Source organism: Ornithorhynchus anatinus, chromosome 9 (assembly GCF_004115215.2).
Source record: "Ornithorhynchus anatinus isolate Pmale09 chromosome 9, mOrnAna1.pri.v4, whole genome shotgun sequence".
In the NCBI taxonomy this organism is placed as follows: Eukaryota; Metazoa; Chordata; class Mammalia; order Monotremata; family Ornithorhynchidae; genus Ornithorhynchus; species Ornithorhynchus anatinus.
In genome coordinates, this window is record NC_041736.1 from 16,338,551 (window position 1) to 16,356,342 (window position 17,792).

The 17,792-nt window shown below is 40.1% G+C and overlaps 1 protein-coding gene across 1 annotated transcript in view; it reads left to right on the forward strand.

Annotated features, from left to right (window-relative positions):
- The window catches only part of MYO3B (myosin IIIB), a 262,024-nt gene that overhangs the window by 222,249 nt on the left and 21,983 nt on the right, over positions 1–17,792 (forward strand). The window contains exons 30-32 of the mRNA XM_039913176.1: positions 10,262–10,362; positions 10,737–10,783; positions 11,769–11,938. Of these exons, the coding sequence (XP_039769110.1) occupies positions 10,262–10,362; positions 10,737–10,783; positions 11,769–11,907 (287 nt within the window). The 3' untranslated portion in view covers positions 11,908–11,938. The remainder of the gene's footprint in view (positions 1–10,261; positions 10,363–10,736; positions 10,784–11,768; positions 11,939–17,792) is intronic.

A 17,792-nucleotide genomic window follows, 5' to 3' on the forward strand; every position in this document is an offset into this window, starting at 1 on the left:
GCTGAAGCAACAGTTACTTTCTATCTGAAGTCATTTTTTTCCAGTTGTAGTTTTCTCAAAAGAAATGGCTTGGGGCATATGTTTCTACTGTTGGCTCCAGTTTGTGAACCATTTCATGAAGTTCATATCAACCATTCAGATTCCTAAACAAGTTGGAGGGAAGAAGGCCCTTCTTACAGTTAAGCAACATTTCAAATGATGGGTTTAATGCACAAATAGTCTCTTAAGCAGCCTTGTTTTAGCAAATCAAATATGACTGGTGGGCCTGAAAAGTGTAATGTTTCTGCCATGGCCAGAGAATTTTGTTTCTAAATTAAGCTCTCTAGTATTTGTCCATTGTATATGGAGACTGTATGGATGAAATTTACTATCAGTCTCCACTTAGACACTGCTTGTTGTTCCCAATATTTTCACTGAGTCAGACACACTTAGTGAATAAGAAGCCCTACATCCCTCCCTGCTCTGTGAAGAATGAGGTCTTTATCTCAAAATAGGCATGTCCTTGACTTCATTAAGGGGAATATTCAACCAGTGCAGGCTCCCTCAAGGTCATGCTTTTGAGGGAGTCTGTCTCCAGACATTGACACCCCTCTCCAGGACACTGGAGGCCCAATCCATGCTGTCTTGCCCCTATTCATTAACCCCCATCAGATGTTCAGATTGTCCCAGGCCAGAGACATGACAAACTCAAATCAGGATTGCAAACATTTCCTGTAATACACTAAGCTGTGTTTGTCACTGTTCGCTGCATTTAGAGAGGCAGTTGCTAAATGTCTGAAAACTCAGACTGGCATGTCTGGGTGTGGTTGATAATAAAGGAACAATGTTGGAAGAGATCATCTGAGTCAGCCTCCTGCTTGAGGCAGATGAATAGCTTAACCCTCCAGAACAGATTGTTGTCTTTTATTTTCTTAAATATCTCCAGGAATAGAGACTCCACAACTTCCCTTAGTAGCATAGTCGGGAGTTTTACTATCCTGGAAGTTAATAAGATCCCTTCTCTAGTAAAAGTTGTTTACTCTTGTTCTGTTGTGCATCGACATGGAGAGCAACCCATCAGTCTCCTCACCATGAAAACCCTTCATACCCTTGAAGACAATGATTATGTTACCCTTAGCTAGAGTATACAACTCTAGTCCTTTGACCTTTTCTCATAAGACCCCCTTTTCATTCACTTAATTTTTTCAAATTATACTTGTTAAGCACTACTTATGTGCCAAGCACTGTTCTAAGTACTGGGGTAAATACAAGGCAATCAGGTTGGACACCATCCCTATCCCACATGGGGCTCACAGTCTAAGTAGGAGAGGGAGTAGGATTTAATCCCGATTTTACAGATGAGATCACTGAGGAACAGAAAAGTGAAGTGATTTGCTCAGGGCCACACAGCAGACAAGAGGCAGAGCTGGGATTAGAACCCAAGTCCTCTGACTCCCAGACCCAAGGTCTTTCCACTAGGCCACACTACTTCCCTAATGAGCCCCAGTTTCTTCACAGCCTTTATCTTAGTTTTAAGGCCACCTGAATAAAGTTCTGACTCACACATTGGGAACAGGACTCCTTTCCAACCTTTTTATGCCATACTTTGTAAATATATCACAGCACTGATATATTCATTTGATCATATTTATTGAGCATTTATTGTGTGCAAAGCATTGTACTAAGACTTGGTAAAAGCACTAAAAGTAGCATGTTGACTTTTTTAATGATGGCCCTTCATTACTGTCTTCCATTCAGCTTGTGGTCCACCAAGTACTTCACTTGTGTTTCTTCATCTCATATCTTTAGGTGTTTTGGGTTTAGTTTTTAATCCCTAGTTTATCCATTTGGGAGATAAGACAGGATTAAAATTTGGTCATTACTAGGATCGTTTGGGGGAATTCTTACCTAGACACTATGGAATAAATCAAATGACCTTTTGGGTGTTCTAATTCTGCTGTATTTTAAAGAATTCCCAATTCTCTTGTGCTTCACGTGGAGGGATATAAACTGAACTTAATATTGGTGCCTGAGAAGGACCACCAGAGAGATCCTGGAACACAGCTGGTCCAACATCATTGAAGTAATATTTCCTGAAACACAACTCCAGAGCTGAGCAGGTGTAAAGAAGAGATGATGACAGAATTCTTAGGCTGCTGCTTTTTGACAAACTGGGTTCAGACACCTGGTCTTGAAGGGTAGGTAGGGAAATATTTTAAGGACCCACAAAACTACAGGTTCAAGTGATGAAGCAAAAATGTTCATTGCTAAGAAACAGCAGCAGAAAGCCAATCCATGTGGCCTACAGGAATCAGTAATAGAGTGGCTCTTTGGGAAACAACAGGCCAAACAGCCACTTTTGCTGCAAAACAGAGTCTTTATAGTTATACTGTATATAAAGAGATGTTTGGACACACCGATCTTTTCAGTTCCACTTTGGATAGTATGTATGCACCTGTATAAGGATTATTTTAATATTAATAATAATTAGGGTTTTATAAAGTGAGGTAGTTTTATAAATATTTATATTTATATATATGTTTGTGTGAGTGTGGTCACTCACCACAATAGCAATATGAGCCTATTTAAAAAAAGAGCAGTGCCCCTTCTAGAGATCATATTCATTTTTTCCCAAAATGAACAATTATAAGATTATTTCATAGGCTTTAAGGCACTTTATCAGCTCTCCCCCTTCCTCCCTTACCTCATGAATCTCCAAGCACAATCCAGTCTGCATCCTTCGGTCACGTAATGCCAACCTTCTCAGTATACCTTGATCTTTAGCCTCGCTGCCAACCGCTTGCCCATATCTTCCCTCTGGCCCCAATCTCCCTCCCAGATCACCAGTCTCCCCACCTTCAAAGCCCTTCTAAAATCACATTCCCTCTAAGAGGCCTTCCCTGTCTAAGCCCTCATTTGCCCTATTCACCCTTCCCTCTGCATAACCTGTGCACTTGGTTCTGTACTCCTTAGGCACCCTGATATTTACCCCAACCAAGCCCCACTGCAGTTATGAACATATCCTTAATACTCTGCCATTTCCCCTAGCCATAATTTACTTTGATGTCTGTTTCTCCCTCTAGACTGTAAGCATCTTGTGAGCAGGGATCATGTCTACCAACTCTCTTGTATTGTACTCTGTCAAGCACTTAGTACAGTGCTCTGCACATAGTAAGTGCTCAATAAATGTGATTTTAATCATGCAGAAAGGCTGGTGGCCATGATACAGCCATTGAAGGCATCGATAGTGTAGAAGAAGTCACCCTGAATTCACTTTTGGATCCCTTGCAGCCACTTATTCAGCTCTACTATCTTTCAACCAAAGGTGGTTAAAGCCAAAGGGCTATGCCCGTGGGGTACACATACTTCATCATCAAATATGGGAGGTTGCTTTCCACAGGGAAAGGGACTCCAGCCATAACTCTAGACTGTAAGCTCATTGTGGGCAGGGATTGTGTCTCTATATCATTATATTGTACTCTCCCAAGTGCTTAGTACAGTGCTTTGCATGCAGTAAGCACTCAAAAGACATGATTGAATGAATAGCAAAGTTTGGATACCAGAGATTTGCAGGCCTTTTGAAGAGTCCAGATGGTGCACCGAGCCAAGCCAGCCAGAGACCCTTAGCCTCCTGCTGCATTTTTATACCACTCCTTGATTGCCAACGATTCCCAACCGGACTCACTCCCTACCCCATTTAACCTCTCTCTGCTGGACCACATCTCTTGTGGGGAGAGTGAAGCACTGGGCATGAGGGCTGAGACGATGCCAGTTGGCATGCCCTCCTTGGTCTGGAGACAGGTGTCATCCCCAGGATCATCATGAAATTATTTCTGGCTATCCAATGGGGAGCATATGTTAACACAATTTTGTTATTCAGTCCAATAAACAATATATGATTTTTCTGTACTTCATATTCATACAACTAAAAGTCAAATCAAAGAAATCCTGGCAGAGTGAGGACCACCCTCACAATAACCAGAAATGAGTATATATCAGTTTAGAAAGTCCAAGCTAAACTGCCCTGACACTACCTTGTTCTCTTCTCAACCACCGCCGACTTTTTGCTCACACCCTCCCTCATGCCTGGAAACCCTTCCCTCATCACATTCCAAGTACCACTGCTCTTACCTTTAAAGCCTTTCTGAAGTGACATTTCTTCTAGGAGGACTTCCCCAATTAGTTTCTCATCTCCCCATATTCTACGTTCCTCAGTTGCCGCTTCAGCACTTGCATACAACCTAAGTACTTAAGTATATGCAGCTCCTCATAGAAAGTATGTACATACCCATATACTTCTCCCTTTCTGTAATTTATTTTGGTGCCTGTCTCCCCAGTAAATTGTAATCTCTTTAAGATTCGGGATCGTTTCTACTATTTCTGTTGTACTCTCGCAAGTACTTAGTACAGTGACGTGCGCACTGTAATTGCTCAGTAAGTAGTATTGATTGATTAAATGGAGAGGAAGCTAGTTTGAACCACAAACATGGATATTAGGTTCTCAGTCCAAAGGGATTACCTTCTAGGAAAATAAAAAAATTATTGCCCTTGTCAAATCCTCTATCATATGGAGACAGTATATTTACAGAGGAAAACCTAACATTTATCTATATTTTCTATTATTATTACTAGTAGTGATTGTGGTATTTGTTAAGTGCATACTATGTGCCAGGCACTATAACAAGTGCTGAGGTGGATACAAGCAAATTGGGTTAGACACAGTTCCTGTCCCACATGGGGCTCACAGTCTCAATCCCCACTGTACAGATGAGGGAACTGAGGCACAGAGAAGTGAAGTGACTTGCCCAAGGTAATACAGCAGACAAGTGATAGAGCTGGGATTAGAACCCATGACTTTCTGACTCCCAAACCCGTGCTCTATCCACAACACTATGTTGCTTCTCCAAAATAATAATTGTGGTACTTGTTGAGCACTTACTATGTGCCAAGCACTGTTCTATGATTAAGCCTTACTTTTTTACTTTTTTGTGGCACTCAGAAATGAGAATAATAAGCGTTGGTCCATTTTTGAGGCAACATACAAAGATTTAACCTCCCCTCCCCCAAAACTGAAATTTAAAAAATCTTTAGCTGAAATAGAGAAAACTATCTTGGGTTTTGTTTCTGTTTATAGACCACTTAGCTTTTTTTGTTCTTGGATAAAGAGAGCCTCTGGTGTTTCCACTGTCCAACAGAGGGCCTGTAGCAAGCAGCCTTCCTAAAACTCATGAGAAAAAAAACAGTAAAAAACAGAGAACAGCTGGGAAGTTGTTTTCCTCAAGTTATGCAAGCCATATTCTTGCTCTGAGAAGATCTATGATGATTCTTCCGACTTTGTTTTGATAAATGTTTGGGATTTTTGTTCTGTGTGTATTTTTTAATATGGGGCCAATAGTCTCCTCCTGTGTAATTCTTTGGAAATTTCTCCAAAGACTTTCCAAGATGAGCATTTAGCTGAATATTACTCATTGCAATTTAAAATTTAACAGGGTTTATGCACCCTATTCATATTTTTGAATTGGAACTCTCAAGAGTATTAAGAATTTTAATCTTTACTTATCATTACTGCTGCATGTTTTCTTTGTCCCTTCACTCATTTAATGTGAAACTAGATCATAGACTCAATTTTGGTTAATGTTCCCCTTTCTTTTCTGTTTCTGATCCATTCCTTTCTCCACCCATTTACCATGTGAACGCCACTGCATTCATGATCCATGATAAACTTTGTACAGTTGGCAATACTTTTAAAATATATTTGGCTGTGCAGTCTCTATAAGGGAACAACAAGTATTATTACCCCCATGAGGAGACGGACAAGATGAGGTGTGATTTATTCAAAGGCGAGACTGACAGGGACAGAAATGGACCTAGAATTCAAGGCTGTCTGAGCTCCCAATTCTGTTGTGCTCTCCCAAGTGCTTATTATAGAGTGTGTACACAGTAAACACTAAATTAATGCTATTGATTGATTCATTGATTGATGCCCCGGGTCTGGCAGAAGGGGAAATAGGGATATGGCTGTGAGAGTCTTGCATTCCTCTCCGCTTCCCATTTCTCCCAATTCACTGCCCCAACTTGGCTAGCAAGGAAGCTGAGGTATCACTGTGGTCTGAGAATGTTTCGGTTTATTTTTATATAGTACCCTCCGTAGAGCTTAGTACATGCTCTGCACACAATAAGCACTCAATAAATACAACTGATTAACTAAACACTGAGTAGATTTCAGTTTCTTCCTATCCCCAGTCCAGGCTCTCTTCTTCTTCCCCTCTCCCAACATAAAGGTAGATAAATAATCTGTAATGGCCTCAAAGAAACAATTTGTAAATTTGAAACAATATAATCTCCTATTTCCATTCCTAGAGGAGTGGAGATGTTCTTTGGGTTTCCCAAGGTTACCCCACGAATAAGTGGTAAGCTGGAAAGCTACTCTGACCTAGTAAAACTCCTTTTCAAGTGATATGTGAATCTGGGGAAAAACTAATGTCTCAGGAGTGCTGATGCCTTGTGGAAACCTCTGAAAAACACTTTGCTTAGAAGCAATTATGTAGATTCAGCATGTGTTTTTGGTTGTTGTTGTACTTGTTTTCTTTCCCTTTGTTTTACTTTTTATTTGCAATATTTATGTGAAATGAGATCTTTATTTCTCCAGAGTTCATCTACTGCTCATTCTAAGTTCTTATGTATCTCCTGGTGTTTCTATTCATCTGATATTCACCCCTTTGGGTCCTCCTATACAGTACTATTCTCAAGCGTCTACCCCATGGTATGAATTAAAGATGAAATGGAAAGTTCTTCTATGATCGTCCAAGCTGTGCAAAGTGAAAAAGTGGCATTAATTTAGCTATGGCAAAAATGTCAACATGGAACAGCTAAGACCTGGGTCTGATACTAACCAGGCACCATGTTTGGTTTCACTGATATGCAGTGCTTAGCAGCATGAATACAGGATGCCGCTCATGGGGTTCTTCCTGCGATGCAGATTACCTTTGTAGCTTCCCGGAACCATAAAGAGCAGCAGAATAATGTCTTCAGTAAAGGTAGATTAAAAGCTAAGCAAAATACTTTGAAGATTGCCTAAACATCTTGAATCTTGAGGAGAGGAGGGGGATGCTATGATGGGTAGAGAAGTTGATTTATTAATAATCATTAATATTAATAATGTAGGAGAGCTTTGGTAGGCATAGTCCCAAATTCCCCTCTTTGCTCCCCCAAATAAATTTATTTATAAAATGAACTTGGATGGTAATGCATAAATTCACTTTTCTAACATTATTGGGTCTAGGAGTGGATGAGCAGAAGGCTCATCCTTAGTGGCCTTGAATGGTCTGCTCCCATGTTAATAACAGTATTGCACTGCTGACTCAATTTCAGTTTCTGATTAACCATTACACACTGCTCACTTCTGCTGTACTTCTGCCTAGTCAGTCTTCCTCTGTTTTGAATTATGTTTTATGGTTTTCCTTCCTAAGATTGATACCCAGCTCTAGTCCTAATTGTTCACCTGTTTTTATAGCATCAATTCTCCAGTTTAATCTGTTTTCTTGGATTTTATTCCTGTGTTCCATAGTTTTCTTAATCCTGCCCAACTAAGAATCATCTGCCAATTTAATAAGGATGTTCTTGATTTCTCCAATTAGGTTATTAATTAAAATATTGAGTAGATACCTTTCATACATCTTCATGAGTTGATACCAAGTCATTGGTGTTTAACCTTGGGGTATAATTCTCTAGCCAGTTGTGCAATAATTGTTCCTCTATCCATCTATAATATTTACCAAGTGCTTACTGTGGTCAGAGCACCATACTAAGCACTTGGGAGAGTACAGGACAAAAGAGTGGTTAGACACTATCCCTGCCCACGAGGATGACTTACTGCTCTATCAAAGTTTGGAAATCAATCCTGCTTGCTCCTATTTATGAAAATTCTACAACTTACATAGGGAGTATAGTCTCATGCTCAGAGAATAGAACTAACCAGATATTTCTGTCTCCACCACTGACTTAAAGGGTATCCTGACCCTCTTTGTCTCTCAAAAAGGCTTGGTGTAGTGACTTTTTTTCAACCAGGTCCTCAGACGAGACCAGGGGTGATTGAAAACTCCTTGAAGTGGTTGGACAGAATGACTATTTTATAGGGATAAAGTTCATCATTAAATTTATTTTTGTTTATTTCTTTGGTACACTTCACTTAGTATTTTCAGAGCACATGTACAAACCAAGATATTGAAATTAAGTTGCACCTCCTCATTTATTTTTATTTCAGAGAAGAGAGGGACATGCCGATAAAGCATGTAGAAGAAGCAGCGTGGCGCAGTGGAAAGAGCACGGGCTCTGGAGTCAGGGCTCATGAGTTCAAATCCCAGCTCTGCCACTTGTCAGCTGTGTGACTGTGGGCAAGTCACTTAACTTCCCTGTGCCTCAGTTCCCTCATCTGTAAAATGGGGATTAAGACTGTGAGCCCCACGTGGGACAACCTGATTCCCCTGTGTTTACCCCAGCGCTTAGAACAGTGCTCTGCACATAGTAAGCGCTTAACAAATACCAACATTATTATTGGAGAAGCAGCGTGGCTCAGTGGAAAGAGCACGGGCTTTGGAGTCAGGGCTCATGAGTTCGAATTCCAGATCTGCCACTTGTCGGCTGTGTGACTCTGGGCAAGTCACTTAACTTCTCTGTGCCTCAGTTCCCTCATCTGTAAAATGGGGATTAAGACTGTGAGCCCCACGTGGGACAACCTGATTCCCCTATGTCTACCCCAGCGCTTAGAACAGTGCTCGGCACATAGTAAGCGCTTAACAAATACCAACATTATTATTAAAGGAAACATTCACACTAGAAAGTTGTGATTCTTTAGTAGTGAAATTTTAAATCTCTCCCTTTAATAAGAATGAGTTGGTGGCTGTTTCTCATGAAGGGAAAACTGCAATAGACAATTTAACATTTCATTTCTAGCTTGAAACTGTCAAAATACAGTTTCTGGGTTTATAATTCATTAAGTATTTCTTCACTATTTTTTGTGTCAAGTTAATTTTATAAGTGAACTCCATAAATATTAATAATAATAATAATGTTGGTATTTGTTAAGCACTTACTATGTGCAGAGCACTGTTCTAAACGCTGGGGTAGATACAAAATAATCAGGTTGTCCCACATGAGGCTCACAGTCTTAATTCCCATTTTACATATGAGGTAACTGAGGCACAGAGAAGTTAAGTGACTTGCCCACAGTCCCACAGCTGACAAATGGCAGAGCCAGGATTCAAACCCATGACCTCTGACTCCCAAGCCCGGGCTTTTCCCACTGAGCCATGCTGCTTCGATAAGGATTTGAAACTTTTCCAGGTGGATAATAGTATTATTTCACTGAAAAAACACCAATTTATAAATCAGCCCGATGACTCAAAAAAGAAGTATGCAGTCTTGGTCTGGGTAAAAGACACCCCATTCCCTAGGCTAGGCAATCCTGTATATACGTTTAGAGGAAAATTTTGTTCCATTCTAGTGTTTCCTTTGTGTGGGCAAAATTCTGTCATAATCAAATATTGTTTCAAATATGCCACAAAGGGACATCAGATTCTCTGACAATTTGCTTTCTTCAAAAGGAAATGAATCACTACTACTTTTATCTGCTGAAATTTTTCTGTTGGGTTTTTTTAAAAAGTTTATCCTTGTGGACTGTTCTGAGTACAGGACTCATAGGGAGTAACTTCTCACTTCTGCAGTTCAGTCATCTCATCCTGTCAACCACTCCATAGATTATACAGATCAATGGTATTTTCAAAGCATTTTGGCTATCGGTTCAAGCCAAATTTTCTTAAAATCCATCCTACTAAAAGGTTTCCTCTTCCCCAAACTATAATGTGTGGGCTCCAGATGGCTTTAAATTCCCATTATATAGTGTATTGCAAATTATTTTAAATCAGCATATTCCAGATTGATCTAACCCGACTGAAAGCTGCTTTCTCAGTAGTACAAAATCCGGCTGATGTCCACTAACCAGGAGATTTGAATTTTCTATGCTGCCAAAAAGGACTATACAGTTTTGCTTCCATTATTAATGGCTCCTGATTAGGTAAAGAAAGATGGTGGAGATGATAAAGAAAAAATAGTTTTTCACCAAAAGAGGTGCAGAACCTCTAGCAATCCTTCATTCATTTAGAACATAGTACTTCTTTTGGTCATAACTGTTAAATTTATTGAATGTTTATAACCTAAAAATATGCTAGAATGTTCTCATTACCTGATAGAGCATATCACTAAGTTTTGTTCTCTAACTGTTCAGAAAACTATCTTGAACAGAAGCTGAGAACACCTCGTCGAAGATGTCAGCAGCCCAAAATGCTGAATAGCCCTGAGGACAACATGTACTATAACCAGTTAAATGTGAGTTCAAAGTGGCCATAAAGCTGTTTTACTGGCTTTGTTTCCAGTTAATAATTCTGTTATTAATACCTGTTCCAACCCCTCCAGCCCCACCCCCACGTTCCTCGGCTTTCGCCTTGAACATGTGCTTGTGCTCTTTATCTGCTGCTTTCATGTCAGGATGTCTGCCTTCACGGTGAATAATTGATGTGGTTTATCAAAGACGAGCAAGATGCATGCTTCATCAGGCTCACTTGAACCCTTTGATCAAAAAAATTATGCTGTGACTTCTGATATTATCAGCATCTGCTTGCATTCAACACAAAATCACTTTGAATTAAAAATTAACGACTTGCTGCTCTGCTTTGACTGTGTGTTCTTGGCCCTCTCCACAGGGAACTCTAGAATATCAAGGGAGTAAGAGGAAGCCAAGAAAACTTGGGTAAATATCCGTCTTCATAGTTTTAAGCAACAGTAAACAGGAGTCCTTTTTGAAATTACAGAAAAGGCAAAACTTTCTAGAGAGGTTTCTAAAAGTCGGTAATTAACATAGCTCTGCATTATTGACACCGAGCAATTTTTGTATAGTAGCAAGTACGCAGCCTGATTCTCCTGCTTTCTGCAAAAATTGAAAACTGTGTTCCTGGGTAACGTCCTCTTGCAGTCTTTCGCATAGCTACTCTATAGCTATTATCACTTTCTGTTAGTACTCGGTTGCATTATACTCTCCCAAGTGCTTAGTACAGGGCACTGCACAGGAAGCGCTCAGTAAATACCATTGTGATTGACCGTGATGTTAGTTTGGAAGCATTAATAGGTTGAGTGAAAACCTGTACCCACAAACTAGAAATGGCCCATCTATCACCCAAGCGTGCCACCTTCCTTTCCCTGTGCAACATCTCTGTCAGCCTTCAACCTGGAAAGGACACCCCCAGGGTCAAAGGGCACTTTGGGCTTTGTGGCCCATTTTACCTTTGCTGAGGAGGTTAGCAGAGGAGCTAATTAGTACTAGGTGGTGGCAGTTTTGGGTGTGAGAGATGAGGAGGAGGGATGATTTGCATCCACAGGGAACCCAACAGACAATTTGTTTCACATAAAGCAACAGAAACCAAATGGTAGCATCTTTCAGCCACTACTGAGTTGGGTCCATTCTAAATGTGTGACTGGGAGGTGAAAGGTTCTGCAGTCAGCCATCATTTTCTTAAACCATCAGCTTCGCCTACAAAATGATTTAGAGAGAGACTGATTTATAAACTGGGGAAGAGATGAAGAAATCGTTTGGACTTGCCAACCCTAACAAGGTGACTCTCCGTGTGATTTCCTCATTGATAGTCTATTCTATTTAAAGATAAACCATTTTAGCCACCCTAGGGATAGTGATGACAGTACTCTTTTCCAATGAAGATGCTTTCCTTTCTTTTTTGTAGCCAAATCAAAATGCTTGATGGGGAAGATGAGTATTATAAATCACTATCAGCTGTGGAATCTATCCCTGAAGAAGACAGCTCATTCCCCCAAAACCCTTCAGTCTCATCCTCCAAAGAAAAGTCTTTTGCTCAGATCTGAATTTTGCTTCCTGCCCCTTGGTTTAATGCAGGTAAGAACAATCCCTGAAGTGCTTATCGAGTCTGATAGTCATTTAATAAATGCATTTAATATGAGGTCAAAAGTGACTTCCCCAATCTAGTTGAACAATCTTAAATATAACAAAAGAGACACGAGTTGCTTCCAAAACCAGCTATTTTATTTTGGAGTTCCAGGACAGAAAGATTTTCACTGTTATCCCAGACTCTAAAGTGTTCAGAAGAGTTTCAGCATGCTCTACTCTGTTAGAACAGAAAATCCTAAAACCTCTTTTTGCTTTCAAAACCATACACACACAAAAAAAAATCCACTGAAAAATTATGTTGAAACTCTTAAAAGGCTGAATCTCTTAATTTACTCCTTTTAAAGAGTACTTTTCCTTCCACAAAGCCATTTAACAATGTTAAGAATGTTTCTCTGTTAATAAAAATGCCTGAAGCTTAAAATTTGAAATCAGTGAAGTAACAGTTTAAAACTACAATTAATCATTTACTAGTGGTGTGCTGGAGTGTAGGTATGAATACACACTGAAATTGTGATTTATTATCCTGAGTATGGGAAGAATCCAGAGAGGTGAGAACCTGAAGTTAATGACTAACATTGTCATGAACAATAAGCAGTAAATAATTTCAGACTACTAACTGTAGCAGATATCTATTTCAAAGTTCATTCTACATCTTCAACACAAAACGTTTAGAGCTGCTTTTCTTTTGTCCTTAGCCTAAAGTCTTTTGAGAGGTAGGCTGGCCTCCTGGAAAGAGGAAGGACATGAGAGTCAGGAAAACTGTGTTCTATTGCCCAACTCCTCCACTGGCCCGTTGTGACCTTGGGCAAGTCACTTAACCTTTCTGGACCTCAGTATCCTCATCTGTAAAGTGGGGATAAGGTACTCATTTTCCCTACCTCTTAGGTTGTGAGTCCTGCATGGAACTGGGTTCTGTGGGTGATCTAATTTTGTTGGATATACCCCAGTGCTTAACACAATACTTGACACATAGTGTTTAATATATACCATAATTATTATGGAGGGTGTCCCCCAACCAAGAAGTCTGATTTTCAGTTCACATTTAGAGCCTTTAAACAAGTTTCCAGTGTTCTTTTATCAATATTCAGAAACCACTGATTTGATGATTGATAAAATGAGCATGTTGTATATACCTCCTGACCATCTCAATAAGTATCATCACTCATGATAAGAACTTGTATTTTCCAGGAAAATTCATCATTATTTTCTCAGAACCCAAACTGTTTCACATGTAAAAAAATCACTGTTACAGATTATAGTTTAATTTTCAAAAATGTTTTTACTACGAAAACACCTGACCATGCCTCCTATCACATTATTCCTATGCCCAGTTAGTTGCAGGCTAGCTATCTGATAAGTTTTCAGCATACAATGTGGCACATTTCCAGAAAAGGACTAAATGAATTGATTTTATTTCTTGCTGAATTCTCTCAATTCTGGAAGTCCTGATTATTGTGTTGACAAAATATAGCCTCCAACAAAGTTTGTTAAACCACAAAGTTTAAAAAGTTACTTTTAGTCCTTTCTTTGTGCTTTTACCAGGAAATATAAACTTTCAAAGAAAACACAGTGAACTTCTCAAGCACCTAGTTCAGGGCATTACACCAAGTGGGTGCTCAGCTGCACCAAGTGGGTGCTCAATAAATACTTCTGCTACTACTAATTTCAGAAATTGATTGGGAAACATATGCCTTGGTCTATCTGCTTGTATTTGACATTGTACGTGTAGCTATTAGAAACTATGACTGAGCAATTAGTCTAATTATGAGCAAAATGTCTAGAAATATTGCATTTGTTTCCCACACAGAGAACTGTACACCTAATATAAATATACATCTAAATGTATATATGCACACAAATATTAATGGTGTTTGTTAAGGGATTTCTATGTGCCAGGCACTGTACTAAGTGCTGGGGTAGATACAAGATAATCAGATTGGACACAGTCCCTTTTCCACATGGGGCTCACAGTGTTAATCCCCATTTTACAGATGAAATAACTGAAGTGTAGAGAAGTTAAGCAACTTGTCCAAAGTCATGCAAAAGACAAGTGGCAGAGCTGGAACTAGAACCCAGGTCCTCTGATTCCTAGGCCCATGCTCTTTCCGCTGGACCATGCAGCTTCTTATTTTTGCACATAAGACTGAAAAATGGGGAACAAAATTCATCTGCCCTTTAATCATTTTAGCAGCCCTCCCTCCCCATCCCAGCACATCTTTAGAAAATAAAATGTTTTTTATACAAAGTTCTTAACAATATGCCAACTGCAGATGGTTACTAGGTACCATTACAAAACAATCCAATGCTTTTTATTGTGCATTTACTGTATGCAGAACACTGTACTAAACTCTTGGGAGAATACAGTACTACAGAGTTTGTAAGCACATTCTCTGCCCTCAAGTTCTCTGTTTAGAGAGGGAAGCAAATATTAAAATAAATTATGGAAATGCATAAGTGCTATGGGGTTAAGAATGGGGTATCGAGTGCTTGGAGGTTCCTGATCCATTCATTCATTCATTCAATAGTATTTATTGAGCGCTTACTATGTGCAGAGCACTGTACTAAGCGCTTGGGATGAACAAGTCGGCAACAGATAGAGACAGTCCCTGCCGTTTGACGGGCTTACAGTCTAATCACGGGCTTACAGTCTAATCCTTACTATGTGCAAAGCACTGTTCTAAGCGCTGGGGGATACAAGGTGATCACGTTGTCCCACGTGGGGCTCACAGTCTTCATCCCCATTTTGCAGATGAGGTAACTGAGGCACAGAGAAGTTAAGTGACTTGCCCAAAGTCACACAGCTGGCAAGCGGCGGAGCCGGGATTAGAACCCACGACCTCTGTCTCCCAAGCCCAGGCTCTTTCCACTGAGCCACGCTGCTTCTCGTAGTGCAGAGATGACACAGAAATAAGAAGGAAAGGCCTCTAGGAGGAGGTGTGTTTCTCATAAGGTTTTGAAGGTGTGGAGAGTGGTGGTCTGTTGTATGTGAAGGTGACAAAGTTTTGGTCAGACAGAGGATGCGGACAAGAGACTTGTAGTGAAATAGATGAGATCGAGGTACAATGAGTGGGTTGGCATTAGAAGAATTTGTGTGGGCCGAGTTTTGTAGGAAAGCAGTGGGGAAGGTAAGAGGGAGTGAGCTGATTGAGGGGTATAAAACAGATGGTAAGGAGCTTCTGTTTGATGTTGAGGTGGATGGGCAAACAGTAGACTGAACTTTAAAAAAAAAAAAAAAAGATTCAGACAGCAGAGTAAAGTTTGGACCGGAGTGGGGAGAGACAGGAGGCAGGGTAGTCAGCAAAGAGGCTGATGCAGTAGTCAAGGAGAAAAGTCCCTAGATCAGCAGGGTGGCAGTTTGGATGGAAAGGAAGGGGTGGATTTTAGTGATGCTGGTAAGATAGAACTTACAGGGTTTGGTGATTGAGATATGTGGGTTGAATGACAGATTGAAGGTAAAACTTGAGAGTTTAACTGTAGACCAGCTAAGACTTAAATCATGTGTTCTTTGGATTGTTTTTCCCCTTTTATTTTAGTGCTAGTTAGATTATCCCTCGTTTTCTATCTTCCTTGGTTCTGAAAGATATGAGATCATTTCCAATTGAACAAGCAGAGAGAGATACAATATTCCAGGGACTAGAAATCTTTCCCTTAATAAACTGACAAGAAAGTTGTGTGAAATATCTTAAAACAATTTTCCTCTTCCAGATCATCCTGTCAATTTCCTCTTGATCTCGTTCCCATCCAAGTATTCTGTCTGAACCTTTGGCTTATTTTAGAATTTCTCGGGTAACTCCCTACCTGGAGCCTCTTGCTATTTCTTTTCAGTTTAAAACCAGTTACATTTTATTGCTGAGTTTTGGCTCCCAGGACCAACTTTTTAGAAGACTCATTTTTCTATCCATGGTAGTGGTGAAAGTGATTTGGACATGTAACAAGTTGATGGGAACACTGCCCTAGGCAGCAAATGATGTCTGCAAGCTCTCAGTGGCATGGACTGTCATTTGCCAGTTTCTAAATTTTATTCACCTCAAAAAACATAAAAAAGTATACACTATCTCTTTACAAATGGAAATGTTAAACAGGGCAGCATCTCAAACAGGACAAGTCTCTCTCCCTCCTCTTTAAACATAAAAATAAATCCTTGATATTTTAGAATAAGACATATTGCACATGATCAGGTGAAGCAAGGGAAGCAGGATCATTTAATGGATAGAGCATGGGCCTGGGAGTCAGAAGGACTTGGGTTCTACTTCTGGCCCTGCCATGACTCTGCTCTGTGACCTTGGGCAAGTCACTTTACTTTTCTATACCTGTTACCTCCTTAAGACTGTGAGCCCGATGTGGGATGGAATGTGTCCAACCCAATTACCTTGTATCTACCCCAGCGCTTAGTACAGTGCCTAACAAATACCATAATTATGATCATTATTATTATCAGAACGTTGATCAAAGACAACAGCAGAGACTCAAGTTTTTACTGGGCAGAAGAAGGCAATGGTAAACCACTTCCATTTCTTTACCAAGAAAACTCTGTATACACATACCAGAATGACTTTAAGACAGAAGGTGGGAAGTTCCAAAGAAGGTGTGTCCATAGAGCCGCTATGGGTCGGAACTGAACCGACGGCATTTGAAGACAAATAATCAAAATAATAATGATAATAATAATAACATTGGTATTTGTTAAGCACTTACTATGTGTAGAGCACTGTTCTAAGAGCTGGGGTAGATACAGGGTAATCAGGTTGTCCCCCGTGAGGCTCACAGTCTTAATCCCCATTTTACAGATGAGGTAACTGAGGACCAGAGAAGTTAAGTGACTTGCCCACAGTCACACAGCTGACAAGTGGCATAGCTGAGATTAGAATCCATGACCTCTGACTCTCAAGATATTGCCATATCCATGTCACCGTTCTTTATTTTCAAAGTGGCATGGGGATAGTTAATGGAGAGAGCAGAGCTGGAATGCAGAAGACCGGAATTCTAGATCTTGCTGTTGTTCTACTGATCTGCTAGTGATACAACCTCTTCCTGCCTCAGTTTCCACATCTGTTAAGGGGAACTCATTATGCATTATTTAGGTAAGATCATAAATTTGAAAGAACTATGGAAAGTCAAAATACAATATCCAAAAGATCAAAAATACCAAATCTTCAGAGCTATGAAATGTGAGGAGACTAGATTTTTGTACATGTTAAATATTTGAAGGCCCAGATTGGGGTCTGAACATTTAGAGAATTTTGTAAACCTCTTGCAAGACCTCCCAAATTGAGTGCAAGAGGGAAGCAGAACTACTCTTCCTCCTTTCCCTCAATGGGTGGACAGTAAAGAGAAAGAGGTTGATTTTACCATCAAACATGGGGGAGAGAGTGGAGTGCTTTCCTCATTCTAACTCCTGCACAATTCCTCTGAATCGATGAAGTCGGACCCCATCTTAAGTGATTACATTACATTTACCCCATCCGGGCTTAGGTAGATACTAATGAGTAGGTTTTTCTTTTTATTTCCCTTCTTTTTCTTCACCATCACATACTGGCATGTTCTCTCATGCTCTCAGAAATGCACACAAACAGTATATATGCTGTTACATGCACACACATATTCATACACCCAAGGGTCTGGGACTCGTGGAGATGAGGATGAGGGACAAAGAATCTTCTGAAACAAAACTCTGGAGTTTAAGACAGTCAGAGGAAATTTGAGGGAGTCGTAGAGCAGGTACCTCTCAGGCCCAGAGGCTGTTTGTGTTTTGGTTGGGATGGGACACAGTGGGACCTTCATCTTATGTATTTGCCCCATTACCAGGCAACAGAGTCCCCAACAGTCAGCAAATCAGCAACCC